The 16,214-nt window shown below is 40.1% G+C and overlaps 1 protein-coding gene across 1 annotated transcript in view; it reads left to right on the top strand.

Moving 5' to 3' along the window:
- LOC121440261 (testis-specific protein TEX28-like) overlaps positions 1-16,042 on the top strand; it is a 30,447-nt gene extending 14,405 nt beyond the window's left edge. The window contains exons 3-4 of the mRNA XM_041641013.1: positions 14,449-14,584; positions 15,686-16,042. Of these exons, the coding sequence (XP_041496947.1) occupies positions 14,449-14,584; positions 15,686-16,042 (493 nt within the window). The remainder of the gene's footprint in view (positions 1-14,448; positions 14,585-15,685) is intronic.
- Positions 16,043-16,214: the final 172 nt, after the last annotated feature.

Here is a 16,214-nt window from a genome sequence, read left to right as displayed (position 1 = left end):
CTGCCGGCTTGCTGTATATTGCTTTTATTATGTTTAGATATATTTTTTATATCCCTGATCTCTCCAAGACCTTTATCATGAAGGGCTGTTGGAATTTGTCAAATGCTTTTCCAGCATCTAATGAAATGATCACATGGTTTTTCTTTCAGCTTATTTATATAATGGATTACATTGATAGATTTTTGTATGTTGAACCAGCCCTGCATCTCTGGGATGAAGCCTACTTGATCATGATGGATAATTTTTTTTGATGTATTCTTGGATTCAGTTTGCCAGTATTTTATTGAGAATTTTTCATCAATGTTCATGAGTGAGATTGGTCTGTAATTCTCTTTCTTGGTTGAGTCTTTGTGTGGTTTTGGTATCAGAGTAACTGTAGCCTCGTAAGAAGAGTTTGGTAATGTCCCTTCTGTTTCTATTATGTGGAACACTTTGAGGAGTATAGGTATTAGATGTTCTTGGTAGTTCTGGTAGAATTCTCCACTAAAACCATCCAGCCCTGGGCTTTTTTTGGTTGGGAGGTTTTTGATGACAGCTTCTATTTCCTTGCAGTTTATAGGTCTATTTAAATTGCCCACCTGGTCTTGATTTAATTTTGGTATATGGAATCTATCTAAAAATTTGTCCATTTCTTTTACATTTTCCAACTTTGTGGAGTACAGAGTTTTTTTTTGTAGTATGATCTAATTATTCTCTGAATTTCCTCATTGTTATTATGTCCCCCTCTTCATTTCTGATTTTGTTAATTTGGATGTTCTCTCTCTGCCTTTTGATTAGTTTGAATTAGGGTGTATCTATCTTGTTGATTTTCTCAAAGAACCAGCTCTTTGTTTCACTGATTCTTTGGATTGTTTTCTTTGTTTCTATTTTGTTGATTTCAGCCCTCAATTTGATTACTTCCTGTCTTCTACTCCTCCTTGGTGAGTCAGCTTCTTTTTGTTCTAGAGCTTTCAGATGTGCTGTTAAGTCAATAATGTGAGCTCTCTCCATTTTCTTTATTTGGGCACTTAGTGCTGTGAACTTTCCTCTTATCACTGCTTTCATAGTGTCCCATAGGTTTGGGTATGTTGTGTCTTTATTTTCATTGAATTCAAGGAAGACTTTAATTTCTTTCTTTATTTTTTCCTTGACCCAGGGTTGGTTCAGCAGTTCACTGTTCAATTGCCATGAATTTGTAGGTTTTCTGAAAGTAGTATTGTTGTTAAATTCTAAATTTAATCCGTTGTGATCTTATAAGACACAGGGGGTTACTCCAATTTTTTTGGTGTCTGTGAAGGTTTGCTTTGTTACTGAGTATGTGATCAATTTTAGAGAAGGTTCCATGTGGTGCTGAGAAGAACGTATATTCTTTTGTGTTTGGGTGGAATGTTCTATAACTGTCTGTTAAGTCCATTTGATTCATGACATCTGTTAGTTCTCTTATTTCTCTGTTAAGTTTCTGTTTGGTTGACCTGTTCAAGAAGAGTGCTGAAGTCTCCTACTATTAGAATGTGGGCTTTGATGTGTGATTTAAGCTTTAGTGAAGTTTCTTTCACATATGTGGGTGCTCTTTGTAGCGGCGTAAATGAATGCAGACAGATTGTAAAAAATATACACAGCTTTAATGGGGAAATAGACTTACAGTACCACGGTTCCCGCGGAGAACAGGAAGCAGAGGGGCAGCTGGGCACATGCCCAGCAGATTTATAGGTAAACATTAGCCCAAGGCAAACACGCCCCCTAAGGCTGGGCTTAACCCTACATCTCCCCCTTTTGTCTAAATAAGACAGAACTAAACCAAATACAACTATATACAATAATAACAAATAGTAAATATAACAAACAATATTGAGAACAAAAGTTTTGCTAGACATTCTATCTCAAGGAGTCTAAATAATGTAGAGAGTAACTACACTTATATAATCTTCAACTCCGTCAAAGATCTGAGAAGGGAATAAATATTACTTAACAAACGAGAGATATCCAAAATGTGCAACAATTGAAAGAGACAACTGACTACCTGGACAATCACCCAAAGTCTCGTTTGCAATGTTGAGTCAACCAACTTTGGCTAAGGCCTAACATAAATGACATACCATTTATAAATGCAAAGAACTTTCTTAGAATTATCCTACCCTGTCTTGGCAAGATAAGACAATCCTGTTTCGTATCTTTGTCAGTAGTTGAGGTATGGGCTTTTCTTAACCCAAAGGCCAGTTCTGCCAAGAAGACAAGCTCCCAGTAGAGTGTCTTTGGTGCTCAACGTTCTCTCGGGAGTAGAGTGGCGTTGCCAGGAGTAATTGTGTCTCATTGGCACAGAATTCTAGGTTAGATTAAAGGCCATTTTCTACAGCTCTTCGAAGAGGCTGAAGATTATACTATCTATACTAAATATAATCTCTATGTATCTAAAAGACCTGATTAACCTAAAAATAAATATGACAAACATATAATTCTCAATACCTATCTAACTTGAAGACTAAAGGAATAAACAACTGTGCAATATATGAAGACATGATCTTCAACTGTAAACAATGTTATTATATAAATAATATCAGAGGTAGAAATGTACATTGTAATATGGTAGCTGTATCAATACAATATAGACAAAGTTATAAGCATACTCTTACACAAAAATAGAGGTAGGAACACTCACATTCATTATTCACTATATCAATATACAGGAAATAGTACCAATACAATTTTCTAAAAACAGTAATTCACAAATACCAATCTTCCCATCAAACCAGTTAATCCCTTTTTTTTTTTCGAAAATACCCCTAATTCCATAAAATATCTCTCCATCCCCTCAACCCTGAACCAACCACTAAAAGATGTCCCTAACCCTGAGGGCAAACTCTGTTGGGAGAAGGGACTTCGTCCTCTAAAATTGCTTCTAGCTGACATGGGGGTGACGTTCTTCTTAGGGGCTCCTGTGAAAGCAAATGATGGTAAAATTCCCAAATTAACCTTTGACCTAAGAAAATTATAACTAGTCTCTGAGAGTTTTGAGAAGGTCTGGCCAGAGTGTTGTCAAAAATGTGCACCATTCGAAATGGTGCAGCTGGTACCAAAAAACAGGTCTAATTTTAGCGCTTAAAAAAATATTCATGACGTCATAAAAACCAGACTGAGTTGATGTCGTGGGGCCCCATCTTCATCCTGGAAACCTTAATGATTACTGTAGGGAAAGTTGTTGCTTGTTATGGGAAATTTAAACATTAACAACAAGGACATATACTGACATATAAAAAAAAGGCACAGATATGAGGAAAGGAAAGAAAGTTTATCAAGTATATAATTATTCTTATTCTGTCCCATTTCATGGCTCCAAGAAGTTCTCTTTATGATCCTTTTCATATGACCCATTTTGCCACAATTAAAACATTTGGTATTCTGGTGTCTCCTTTTACCATTGGAAATTGCTTCTTCTACCCTTGCTTCAGTGCCATAGTCAAATGTATCAACATTCAGTGTATGTAAGACCCATTCTTCCAAGGGCGCTGATCTGAGCTTTAAAGGCCCCCAAATCCTTTTGCATTCTACATTTGCATTTTCATAAGCCAAAGACTCAATCATTATACGTCTTGCTTCTGGGTCAGATATCCCTATTTGTACATCTTTAGTTAGTCTTTGTAAAAAGTCACTAAAGGGTTCTCTCTGACCCTGTTTAACTCTGACAAATGATTCCATTCTCTGTCTTGGGTCTTGTACCCTGTCCCAAGCCCTTAAGGCTGCTGTAGTACACATGGAGAGTGTGTTTTCATCCAAATTAGCTTGTTCCTGAGGGTCGGAAAAGAGCCCTTCACCTAAAATTTTATCTAGGGAAATGTCAATTCCCTTCGCTTTTTCCTGCTGTTCTAAGAGTCTAGCCTCTTGCCTGAATAAGCATTTCCACTTCAATTGCGGTCCACTCTCAAGTACCGCAGAGCTCAGCTGAAGCCAGTCTGAGGGGGTTGCTCTGCTTGTTGTGGCCCAAGATTTTAGCATCTCTTTAACAAAAGAGGCTTGCATCCCAAAAGTCATGACAGCCTGTTTAATTTCTTTGAGATCATTCATACGGACAGGCTCCCATGTATCTTCCTTGATGACCCTAGGGTTTCTGGAACCAATCACCTTCTCTGTTGTTATTACGGGCAAGGCAGGTAGAGCTGTAGGTAGAGCTTTATGGAAATTGTCCCGGAGGGATTTACCTACAGATGTAGTTAAAATTTGCCTTTCTACCCTTTGCTCTTCTTCATCAGAATTTAGAAATTCCTCAATCTTTTCAATTTTATTCACCATTGCCTTCTGCAATGTCTGAATCTCCTGTCCAGAATTATGTTCCAAAGCCTTCATTGAGGATTTTAAAGTATGAAGTTTGTCCATTAGAGATAACTTCTCATCTTTGGCCATAATTTTTATGGCATAAACCGTGCCTTCTTGTATTGACAATCTTTCCGCCAATCTGTCATAAGCTTTAGACAAAATTCGATTGTCACATTCAGCAGTTTTGATTCTCTCAGTTAATGTTTCATTTCCTACAGAAAGGGACTGAAGCTTACGATCCCAATCAGCTGTTCCTTGTTCCATAGTAATGAATTTCTCCTTAACATCAGCCTGTACCTTTTCTAAATTTTGCTCAGTTGACCAAGTCATGTTAAACAAAGATCTGTTCTCTTCCTGGAGAACTTCAAACTGATTCTTGAGATGATTGTTGTCTTTCTCAATTGTTTTTAAGCGTTCAACCTCTGCCTTAAGAATCCTGGATTCGTCTTGTAAAGACTTTATCATATTTCTATTATCAAACCACATAGTACCAAGGAAAACTACGAATCCCAGAAAGATCCATAGATGTGGGATGACAGACACCTCCTGTAAAATTTCCCACATGGTACACTCAAAAATGCTGTTAAAGTCTTGAATAGTAACGTTTTTCAGACATTTTATTTATAAAAGAAAAAATTTTTTTACCTGCAATGACCGGTTCCTGCCAGTGGTGGCAAAAGAGTCCACTTGAGTCCACGTGTCCTAAGTCCAAAACACTTGACTCAAAACCGAAAGTTGGAGCAGACACCAGGCTGATAAATAGCAATTGGGGGGGAAGGCCAGGAAGCCCGGCATAGCCAAGGCCGAACTAAGCCACCCGCAGGGTGGGGGACGCAGAGCATTTACATTTAAAGTTGTTTTCTTCTACTTCTTCTGGGTTAGGATGATCAAGTCTTCCTGTTGTGTTACCACTGGGTTCTGGTGTTACCATGTTGTTTTTTAGGTTGCTGAAGGAATTCTTGCATTGACACCTACCCATGTCTTCCTTCAAATGTGGTGAGCAGTGTCTTTGATTCTTGGTCCAATCCTTGCAGTGGCTGTCTGAGTGTTTGGGAGTCCCCCCCCCCCCCCCCCCCCCCCCCCCGGTCTGCTCTGTACTGTCAATGTCTGTTTCAGAAAGCTTCTGAGGTCTCTATAGGCCTGGTCTCTTGGTCTTCTCTCCTGGTTTGCTCTTTTGGTGCTCTTTCTTAATCCCCTCAGTGTTACAGCTATTGGTCTCCTCAGTTTTATAGCAAGCTCTCAGCTCTTAGGCGGGGTGTGGTTAGTCACTTGGGGGGTCCATTGATTGGGTTTGGGTTTTGGGGGAGCCTAGCTGCAGGAAACTCTCTGCTGGCTAGCTAGAAAACCCAAGGGAGTTGGGGAGGGGCCTGGGGTTTTGTCCCACTGTGAAGGTCCTATAGAGTGGGGTGTCCTGATGTGTGGCTGTTCACTTGCCTCTTAAGTCCCCTCAAGCCGGGCGATGGTGGCACACGCCTTTAATCCCAGCACTTGGGAGGCAGAGGCAGGCGGATCTCTGGGAGTTCGAGACCAGCCTGGTCTACAGAGCTAGTTCCAGGATAGGCTCCAAAGCCACAGAGAATCCCTGTCTTGAAAAAACAAACAAAAAAAAAGTCCCCACAATATTGGAGAGAGATTGCAGGAGGATAGGTGGGTTTGGGGTGGGGTGTGGCTAGTAGTTTGGATGGACACTGGATGTGTTTCGGTTTTGGGGGAGCCCAGCTGTAGGAAACTCTCTGCTGGCTGGCTAGAAAAGCCGAGGGAGGTGGGGGAGGAGCCCGGGGGTTTGTCCCACTGTGTAGGTCCTAGAGAGTGGGGCATCCTGTCCTGTGGCTGTTTACTCACCTCTTAAGTCCCTTCAGTATTGGAGCAAGCTGTGTCAGAGTTCCACCAAAGCTGCAGGAGGATGCTGTCAGCTTTTTTTTTTTTTTTTTTTTTTTTTTAACCAATGAGAATAATAGTCATAGTTTGAAAAAGATTGTTCCACAGCAGAGGTCAGAAGACAATTTGCAAGAGTTTGTTCTCTTCCTTCCACCATGTAGGTCCCAGAGCTCCAATAGGGGAGTGCTTGTTTACCAAGCGCCCTCATCAACACCGATTGAATTGTTTGATTTCTTCTAAGTTTTTTTTTTTTAAATTCATTGTAGGCTGGGTGGTGGTGGTGCAAACCTTTAATCCTAGCACTTGAGAGACAGAGACAGGCAGACTTCTGTGAGTTAGAGGCCAGTCTGGTCTAAAGAGCTAGTGCCAGGATAGCCAGGGTTACTCAAAGAAACCCTGACTCAAAAAGCCAAAAAAAAATCATTGTTTATTACAGATACTAATCATCTGTCAGATGTATATCTAGCAAAGATCTCCCATTCTACAGGCTATATCTTCACTCAATTACTCTCTCTTTTGCTGTATAGAAAGCCTTTTAATTTTAAGAAGTCCCATTTGTCATTTGTTTACATTATTTTTTTCCAGAATTATGGTCTTATTCAGAAAGACCTCGACTATGTATCTTTTTTAAAAACAATTTATTTAACTTTATTTTATGTGCATGAGAGTATTATATCTCCTGGATCTGGAGTTACAGACAGTTGTGAGACACCATGTGGGTGCTGGGAATTGAACCCCGGTCCTCTGTAAGAACAGCCAGTGCTTTAACCACTAGGCCATTTCTCTAGTCCCCCCTATGTCTATGTCTTAAAGCATTTTCTTTACCCTTTCCTTTTGTAGTTTTAGTCTTATATTACGGTTTTTGATCTATTTGAGATTGACTTTTTAAAAACTGGATGAGAGATAGGAACCTAGTTTCATTATTCTAATTTTCACAGCACCATTTGTTGAAGAGGCTCTTTTTCTTTTCTTTCTTTTTTTTTTTTTTGGATTTTTCGAGTCAGGGTTTCTCCGTAGCTTTTGGTTCCTGTCCTGGAACTAGCTCTTGTAGACCAGGCTGGCCTCGAACTCACAGAGATCCGCCTGTGTCTGCCTCCCGAGTCCTGGGATTAAAGGCGTGCGCCACCACCGCCAGGCTAAGAGGTTCTTTTTCTAACATAAGATTTTTTTTTGCATTTTTGTCAAAATCAAATGTCTATAACTGCATGGGTTTATATCTGAGTCTTTTATCCTATTCCATTGATATCTGTTTCTATATGGTACCATCTTGTTTTTCTTACTATAGCTCTGTAATGCATTCCTTATAATCAGGTGTGGTGATACCTTCAACATTCTTTTTTTTTTAAATCAAGATTGCTTTGTCTATGTGGGGTCTTTCATACTTCCATATAAATAATGACATTGTTTATTTAATGGGCCAGGGAGATGGCTCAGTGGGTAAAGTACTTGCTGTTGAAGTATGAAGGCCTGAGTTCAGATCCTCAGCAATCAGATAAAAATCTGGGCATGGTGGTGCATTCCTATAATCCCAGTATTGGGATAACAGAGACAGAAGAATCACTAGGGCTTGGTGACCAGGTAGTGTTACAAAATCAGTGAGTTCTAGGTTCAGTGACAGACCCTGTGTTCTAGTTTATTTTCTGTTGCTATAAAAAAAAAACCCATTCTAACCAAAACTACCCTAGAGGAAGTAAGAATTCATGTGGCTTACATTGCCAGGTTAGACACAATCTGTCATTGAGGAAAGTGAGGGTAGGAACTCAAACAGGAGCTTAAAGCAGAAATCATGAAAGAATGCTGTTGTCTGTGGTTTCTGTCCTGCCCAGTTCCCGCAGCCGTTTAGTAGCAAAGAAATCATACAGAGGTCTACATTAGTTATAAACTGACCTAGTAGCTCAGACTTCTTATTAACTCTTTTAACTTATATTAACCCATTATTCTTGTCTATGCTAGCCATGTGGCTTGGTACCTTATTCAGCAAGGCAGTCACATCTTGCTTCTTCTGTGGTGAGGTCACAACTGCAGAGGAATGGGGTTCCTTTTCCCCAGAATTCCCTTGTTCTCATTGACCCGCCTCTACTTCCTGTTTAGTTGTCCTGCCTATACTTCCTGCCTGGCTACTGGCAAATCAACATTTATTTAAAATGTAATTGACAGAATACAGACCCCTTTCCCACACCAGAATGCTGCTCATTGACTTGCTTGAAGACTTATGCTATATGCTACACTGGCTTTCTTTTTCTTTTTTTAAAAATTTATGTGAATAGATGTCTGCATATATGTCTGTGCACCATATATATGCAGTGGACATGGAGGCCAGAAGACGGCATCAGATCCCCTGGAACTAGGTTGTTAACCACCATGTAGGTGCTGGCTATCTGGACATGGATCCTCTGGAAGAGTGGTTAGTACTCTTAACCATTGAGCCAGCTCCACTCAGCCCAACTAAAATTTTTTAAACTGAAAGTTCTGTAACATTTAACAAAGTTAAATCTGTACTCAAAAGGAGCTATTGTCTGAAAGGATTTTCTGTATTTAAGACTGGCCCCAAACTTGTAGCTGAAGATGATCTTGAGTTCCTGATCCTCCATCTCTACCTTTTAAGTGCTGAAGTTACACCACAGGCAACTGCAGCTACAGTAATGTTTATCATTGTAGTTGTTTTTCCTCTTATAATTTGGTATTAAGGTATCTGTTAAGTGTTGCCCTAAGCCAAGTGTGGTTGTTCACACTTATAATCCTAGAACTTGGGCACAGGCAAGATAATCACTATGACTTTGAGGCCAACTGGGTTGACATAGCGAGACTCAAAATGAAACAAAACCAAGAGTGGCAATAAGCTAAAATAACCATTCTCTAGGAGATGTTGGGGTTCTTGTGTCAGGGAATACCTAAAGAGAAGATGAAACTAAAATTTAGCAGAAAGCAGAGGAATTTCATTACACATAGGTGAGGTGTACTGGCTGGAAGTAGCAGGGAGCCAGCCCCTGACCCTCTGTGCCCTCTCTGGCACTGTAAGCTGATTGGTACTACACATGGCTTCTACATACCAGATGCCAATAGCACCATCCTACCTTGGCTTCCTTTTGTTGCCATCACATAATGCTCCAACTTGGTGCTTTAAATAATCTGAATTTATTCTCTCACAGTTTTATAGGCTAGACATCTAAAATTAGTTTTACTAAGCAAGGTTGCACTGCCTTCTCTGCTTTCTGGTGGTGCTACATACCTTAATTTGTGGTCATATCTCCAAGACTGGAATCACTCTTCATTTCTCTGTTTCCCCTCTCTATGTCTCTCCCCTCCTCTCCTTTCTTTTCATTTTCTGTCTTCCTTGTTTTGACTTTCTGAGACACAGTTTCACATCTCTCAGACTGCTCTTAAACTTGCTATGTAGTTGAGGATGACCCTGAAACTTCTGGTCCTCCTGCCTCTGCCTGCCAAGTTTTGGGAATAGAGAATACCGCTACACATAGCCCTTCAAAGTTCTCATTTCTTTGTCTTCACAAGACCTTCTCTATGTGTGTTTAATCTCTATCTTCCCAAGACTGCATGTGAACTAGTGGTTTAGCTTTATGGTAGAGCACTTGCACATCACACATAATCCTTGGACTCCATCTCCAGTGCTACACACAAAGAAAAGAATTCTCATGATTACATTTAGGGTCCACCCACATAATTTCCACATCTCAGTATCTTTAACTATATAATTTCTAGAAGGACTCTTTTGGGGATTAAGACATGGCTATCTTTTAGGGAACCATTTTTAGCCTGCCAGTTCTCTTCAGTTTGTGACAAGCAAAGATTTCTCCAGACATTTCCAAGTATTACATGAGGAACAAATTGCCTCCTAGAGCCATTACCCTAAGTATATGAGAAGAGAAGTTGTAACTTAACATTTCAATCTCTAGTTATTGGTGATGTCGAGCCTTTTTTATCTGCTTATGGCCATTTGTACATTTTTCTTTATCAAATTCCTATTGAAGTCTTTAGCTTATTTTCAGGCTGTATAGTTTTGTCTTTCTCTTGTTGAATTATAAGAGCTCTTTATATCTTTTTATAAATACTAATCCTGTCAGATAGGCAATTTGAGATCCCCAATCACTCAGGAAAGGATCCTGGATTTAGGTCAGGTCTAGCATCCTCTCTGCTAGAGCTGAATAGCTTTAGTCAAAGATTAAAATAGCAATACTTGTTTCCAAGCTGGTTTTTCTTTATTTTATATTTAAAAGCCACATATGAGTGAATATATATGATATTTGTCTTTCTGGGTCTGGGTTACCTCACTCAATATGATGTTTTCTAGATCGATCCATTTTTATACAAATTTCAAGATGTCATTCTTTTCCTCTATGTAGTACTCCAATGTGTAAATGTACCACATTTTCCTTATCCATTCTTCGGTTGAGGGGCATCTAGGTTGTTTCCAGGATCTTTTTTTTGGAGTTTACAGGATTCTGTTTTGAGACAGGGTTTCTCTGTGTAGACCTGACTATCCTGGAAGTTGCTCTGTTTTGGTGGTCAAAGGTTTTGCTGTGATGATGCTGTGTATGATTTTAATCACCTTCAGCCCTGCTTTTTAAATGTTGTTCTTTCTATGAATCCTTTGGTTTTCTTCTTGTTCTTTTGCTGATTTCTTCTACTTTCTATGACCTTTACAAGTGGGAATATGTCAGCCAAGTTCTGTAGCTCATTCTTCCTCACACTACCTCAAGATGTTACAAATGTTGCTTAATGAAATTCTGGATTTCTCAAACAAAGCTCAGTAGGCACAAGCTGATGATTGGAACATCTAAGACAGTAATGAGGGAGAAGAGAGAACAGAGAAGGTTGGATTGATTAATCTGCTGCCAGTTGACATGGAACCCCTATGTGGGGTAAAGAGAGGTAGCACAGTCTGGCAGGGTTATTATTCAGAGCCAAATGGGGTTGAAGGGACAAGAATCCCATTAGACACTTTGGACCTGACCTCTACTCCATTCCTGTTAGCTAATTGCACCATAGTCACAGCAGAAACTTTGCCAGCCCTTCATGATGTTTCGTTTTCCTGGCATCTTCAAGCTCTGAGTTATCTTGTCACTGCCCTTGCCTAAATTCCCAGAGTTTTTCATCCCTGTGTTATCTGTTCATTAGTCTTCATTAACCCACTGAGATCTTTATCTTGCCACTTCATAGTAATGATAATTTAGCAAACTTTTTAATTACTTAATATTACACATTGTTATCAATATTCTCACCCTTCTAAACACAAACTAATTCAATGACTTGTCTAACCAAGTGTTGGAGATACTTTATCCTATGGTGAAATGATCACAGAACCAGTCCTGAACCATTTCTCCAAATCTATCGATTTATTTTTATGTATTTTTCTTATTTATTATGAATTTATGTATCTTAATTATATTCATTCCTCACTATTTCCCCATCTCTTCCTAGATGCACTCTCTCTCCAACCCGTTGTTTTTTTTTCTTTTTTCTTTTTAAAGGAGAGACTATCTTGAATCACCCGTTTTAGTCCTCAGACTCTTAAAATTTTCTGCCACTTCTTCCACCATGTTCCCTGAGGCTTAAGTGTAAGGATAGTGTTGCAGTGTATTAGTTGGGGACAAGCACCTACCATCAGTTGATCTCTGCTTTTTGAGTAGTTGTGGCTTTTTGCAATGATCTGAATCTACTTCAAAAAGAAGCTTCATTAATGAAGGATAGGAGCTAGATTTTATTTTTTTATTTTATGTGTATGGGTGTTTTGCCTGTGTGAATTCCCGTGCATCATGTAGTGCAGTCTTCAGGGAGGTGTCAGATCTCATGGATTTGGAGTTACAGAGAGTTGTGAGCTACCATGTGGGTTCTGAGAACCAAACCTTGGCCCTCTAGAAGAGCAGATTGAATAGACTCTCTCTGACCTTGGGTAACAAGAGTAGTATCTGCTTTTCGAGCCTGTTAGGCTCCTTAGAGATATATTTGTTTTGAGACGGTTCTCATTATGTGACCCAGGCTGTCTTTTAAATTTATCCTACTGTCTTAGCCTTCCAAGTACTGGAATCGGAGAGGTGTGACACCACATGGGCTTGGAGATATTAGGCATCCTGTGTTTTTCATGTGACTGCCATTCCACATACTTTATTGGATTCTATTAGTCCACAGACAGACTACTGATGAGTTGTTTCCACCCACCCTTATGACTTTCTATCCAACCACTCCACCCCCAGTCTTCAGTTTTCCAGCCTTCACTCCGCTTCTCCTGTATAATCACCTGCCTCAGGCTCCTAAGTGGTGTTCTTCCTAGTCTTGTCAGCACTATGTCCATTGCTGATTTCACTATCCAGTTATATTTGATGCTTGTTATTATTATACCCTTTCAGACACCTTCTAACCTGGGCTCCTAGGTGAGTCAACTATCATGGGACCTCTCTTGTCTTACATGACTTTTCTTTTACTCCCTATGGCTTTACTTTGACCTTGGTTCAGAGTGACACTACTATGCCTGTTCTACATGGCCCTTTCTGTATCTAGCTTTCTGTTTTTAACTTGCTCCAGGGTGAAAGCCACTGGGTTCTAATTCAACATGCCAATAGCCAGTTCTCAGAAATGGCCAAGACTGTATTTCTGAAATAAATTGTGTTAGACAGAGTGATTTTTTTTTGAAAATTTTGTTTTGATTGTTTGTGGTACTAGAGATAGAATCCAGGGCCTAGCATGCAAGAGTATGACTCCCTTCCCTGACCTCACAGGGTGGCAACCCTGCCTTCCTATGGGCTTCATGGAGGAGTCACCAATTCTAACTCAGATCAGACTTTCCTTTGATCTGCCTGGAATGAAAGGATCAGGGAGTCCTCTTTGGTAGCCTGTTTTCTGTTTTCTGGCCTGTCCTTCATGGGGTCCAGAAGAGGAACTTCAAAAAAGTTTTTCTGTTGTAAATAAAATCTTAACACTTGCCACACATTTCCTTCAAAGCCTTTTAAAAAGAAGAAATAAAACTTCAAAAGATTCAGTTGTATGAGCTAGGATGTAGTTCAATGGTCAGGTGCTTGCCTAGTTTGTGCAAGACTCCAGGTTTCATCCACAGTAACACAGACACACACACACACAGACAGACAGACAGACAGACACACACACACACACACACACACACACACACACACACACACACACACACACACACAGAGAGAGAGAGAGAGAGAGAGAGAGAGAGAGAGAGAGGCAGGCACTCTCCTGGTATCTCTTACTCCAGGTCCTTTGTCTGACTTCACTACCCTCAATGGGATGCTAATCATTTCTCCTGGTACCTTTTTCTCCAGGTCCTTTGTCTGACCTCACTACCCTCAGTGGGGTGCTAATCTCTTCCATGCGTGCTATAATACTTTCTTATTTATGTTTGTATACATAACAGGTAGTATTTTTTTTTCTTTTTTTAACAGGTAGTATTTTTGCTTGTATTTTTTGAATATCTGTGTTGAGATATAATTTGCATGTCATAAAATGCACCATTTTAATTGCATTTCAGTGGTTTTCATTAAATTTACTGAGTTGTGTAACCATTAATACAATCCAATGCTTGCTTTTATTTGAATAACTTTATCAAATTATAATTCACATCCTTTTTATTTCATTCATTTAAAGTATACAATTCAGCTTGGTTTAGTCATACATGCTTGTAATCCCAGCACTCAGGAGCCAGAGGCAGGAGGATCACAAGTTCAATGCTAACCTAGACTACAGGGTGAAATTCTGTCTCTCCCACCCATGTACACAGTTTTAGTGGGGTTTTAGTATATTCACAGTTAATCCATTATCTAACCTCACTTTTTTATTATCTCTGAAAAAAATAAACCGTATTAGCAGTCACTCCTTGTCACCCTGATTCTTAGCTCCTGGCACCCACTTATTTGTTCATGTTTATGGACATTACATACAAATGGAACTTACTCTGTGATCTTTTGTGACTTTCCATGCTCTATAATAGATATACATTTATGGAGTAACTACTGCATCCTCAACACTGCTCCTGGTAATGTTTGGGGGATTTGATAGCTTAAATTTTCTTTTCTATATTTTCTAGTCTATGGAACATTTGATAAAACTGTTACTAGAGAGTAATTGTAAATAATATATAGTAGTGTAACTGTTCTCAGGCAGAGGTAGAAGAAGCAGTCATCTTTGACTGAGTTCTAGTGGGCAGTGTGGTGCGGGTGGGGGTAGTAAATCCAGCTGCAGTGTACTCTCTGCCAGCATGAGCTCTGAGTAAGCTACAGAGGGAATGTTATTTTCTCTCTTACTTTCTAGACAATCACTGATGGAAGAACAGGTGAATGATCACTTGCAGAGATACCTGGATGAGATCTGCCACCTTAAACAGCATTTGGCATGCACTGAAGAGAAAATGGCCTATTTGTCCTATGAAAGAGCCAAGGAAATATGGGTGAGGGAATCGGGGAGAAAGGGCTGGGGGAAGGGGGCATGTATGCTCCCAAGCCAAGGCAAGAGAAGATCTTCTAACTGTGCCTGCCCTGATGGAGCAGTAGTAACCTGCACCTTTGCTTTAGAACCTGTAGTGTCTACCTTGCATGTCTGTATGAGCTCCACTTCTCACCATGCAGCCAAGCTGCTTTGTGAACTTTGGACTCTGCTTCTGATCCTGTAGGGGAAATTACTAAGCCATAGTGTTGTGTGATATTTTGTTTGTGTACTGACAAATCAAGCTTGCCAGAAGATCAGAGGGTGGAGCTAGCCACTAGTTAACCATAGAAACTGGGTAGTGGTGGCACACACCTTTAATCCTCGCACTCAGGAGATAGGATTTTGTCTTCTTTGGACTGAGGAACAAGAGAGGAAGGAAACAACTGGCAGCTGCTCCTGGTTCTTTAATCTTCAAGATTTTTATCCTGATATCTGACTCCCGGTTTTTCATTGATTAAGATTAATTAGATTAATGCTTCACCATAGCCTGGAGTCTGTGACCTAAAGCTCAGGGGTAAAGCCTGACAAGCCCAAGGGTTACTGAGATATTTGTGATGCTGGTAGAGGGGAAGCTTCTGGGAACCTCCTTTTTGGGTCTAGCTTCCTGCCACTCAGTCCTTTCACACTCATAGCTCCTACCTAGGTCCTCAGTCTCAGCAATAGACAAGGACCAGGACCCCTGAGCCTAGCGCTCCACAGTAACTGTTTGTCTTTGCTGTGTATGTCCTAGAAGTTCTATCTTTCCTAAAAGATTCAACTCATTGGGTGGGATGGCACAGGCCTTTAATTCCAGGACTTGGGAGGAAGATGTAAGCAGATCTCTGAGTTTGAGAATAGCCTTCTCTTCATAACAAGTTTCAGGTCACCTGGAACTATACAGTGAGATCTTGTCTTAAATAAATAAATAAATAAATAAATAAATAAGAAAAGAGAGAGAGATAAAGCAGAAAAAGAAGTGTCTCAACAGTACTTTTTGAACACCCCTAAGCAAAGGAATTTACTAAATTAGATAAGTACATTTTTGTTCATTCTTCTGGTGAGAATATATGTTTGTTACCTACAGGATGTAATGGAGACTTTCAAGAGCAGAATAACCAAACTAGAAACTCTACAGCAAGCTACCCAACTGGAGATGATGGCCAGTGTCAGAACCCGTCCCAAAGACTTTCTGTTCAGATTCATAAGCCTGCTTCTCACACTGACCACTATCCTCTTGGTCTTGGTCTCTACCTTGTGTTCTTGTCCCTTGCCACTGCTCAATTCACGCCTGCGCGTGTTCACTCTGTTAGTGTTAATTGGCCTTGGGACCTTGGTGTGGCAGAAGCGGCATATCATCTCCATCACGGACTGGCAGGCCTGGATCCCCTTTAAGTGGAGACCAGACTTCAAGGATGCTAAGCCTCAATTAGATGTACACTGATGGGCAAGGTGTATCATCCACCTGAATTTGTTCATTACTTCCCTCTTTCCAGATGTTGAGGGCATCCAGTAAGCCCTCCCTAGAGAGCTACTTTGTTACTGTCACTTTTTTAATTCTGTAACCACCTGTCCAGTGTGATACATGCAGATGCCAACTTGCCTTCTCCTTCCAG

The sequence above is a fragment of the Microtus oregoni genome, unplaced genomic scaffold, assembly GCF_018167655.1.
Source record: "Microtus oregoni isolate MIOR12 unplaced genomic scaffold, Mior012 000067F_001, whole genome shotgun sequence".
Classification (NCBI taxonomy): domain Eukaryota; kingdom Metazoa; phylum Chordata; class Mammalia; order Rodentia; family Cricetidae; genus Microtus; species Microtus oregoni.
The sequence above is the reverse complement of the archived record's forward strand: the minus strand, read 5'-3'. Positions and strand labels throughout refer to the sequence as shown.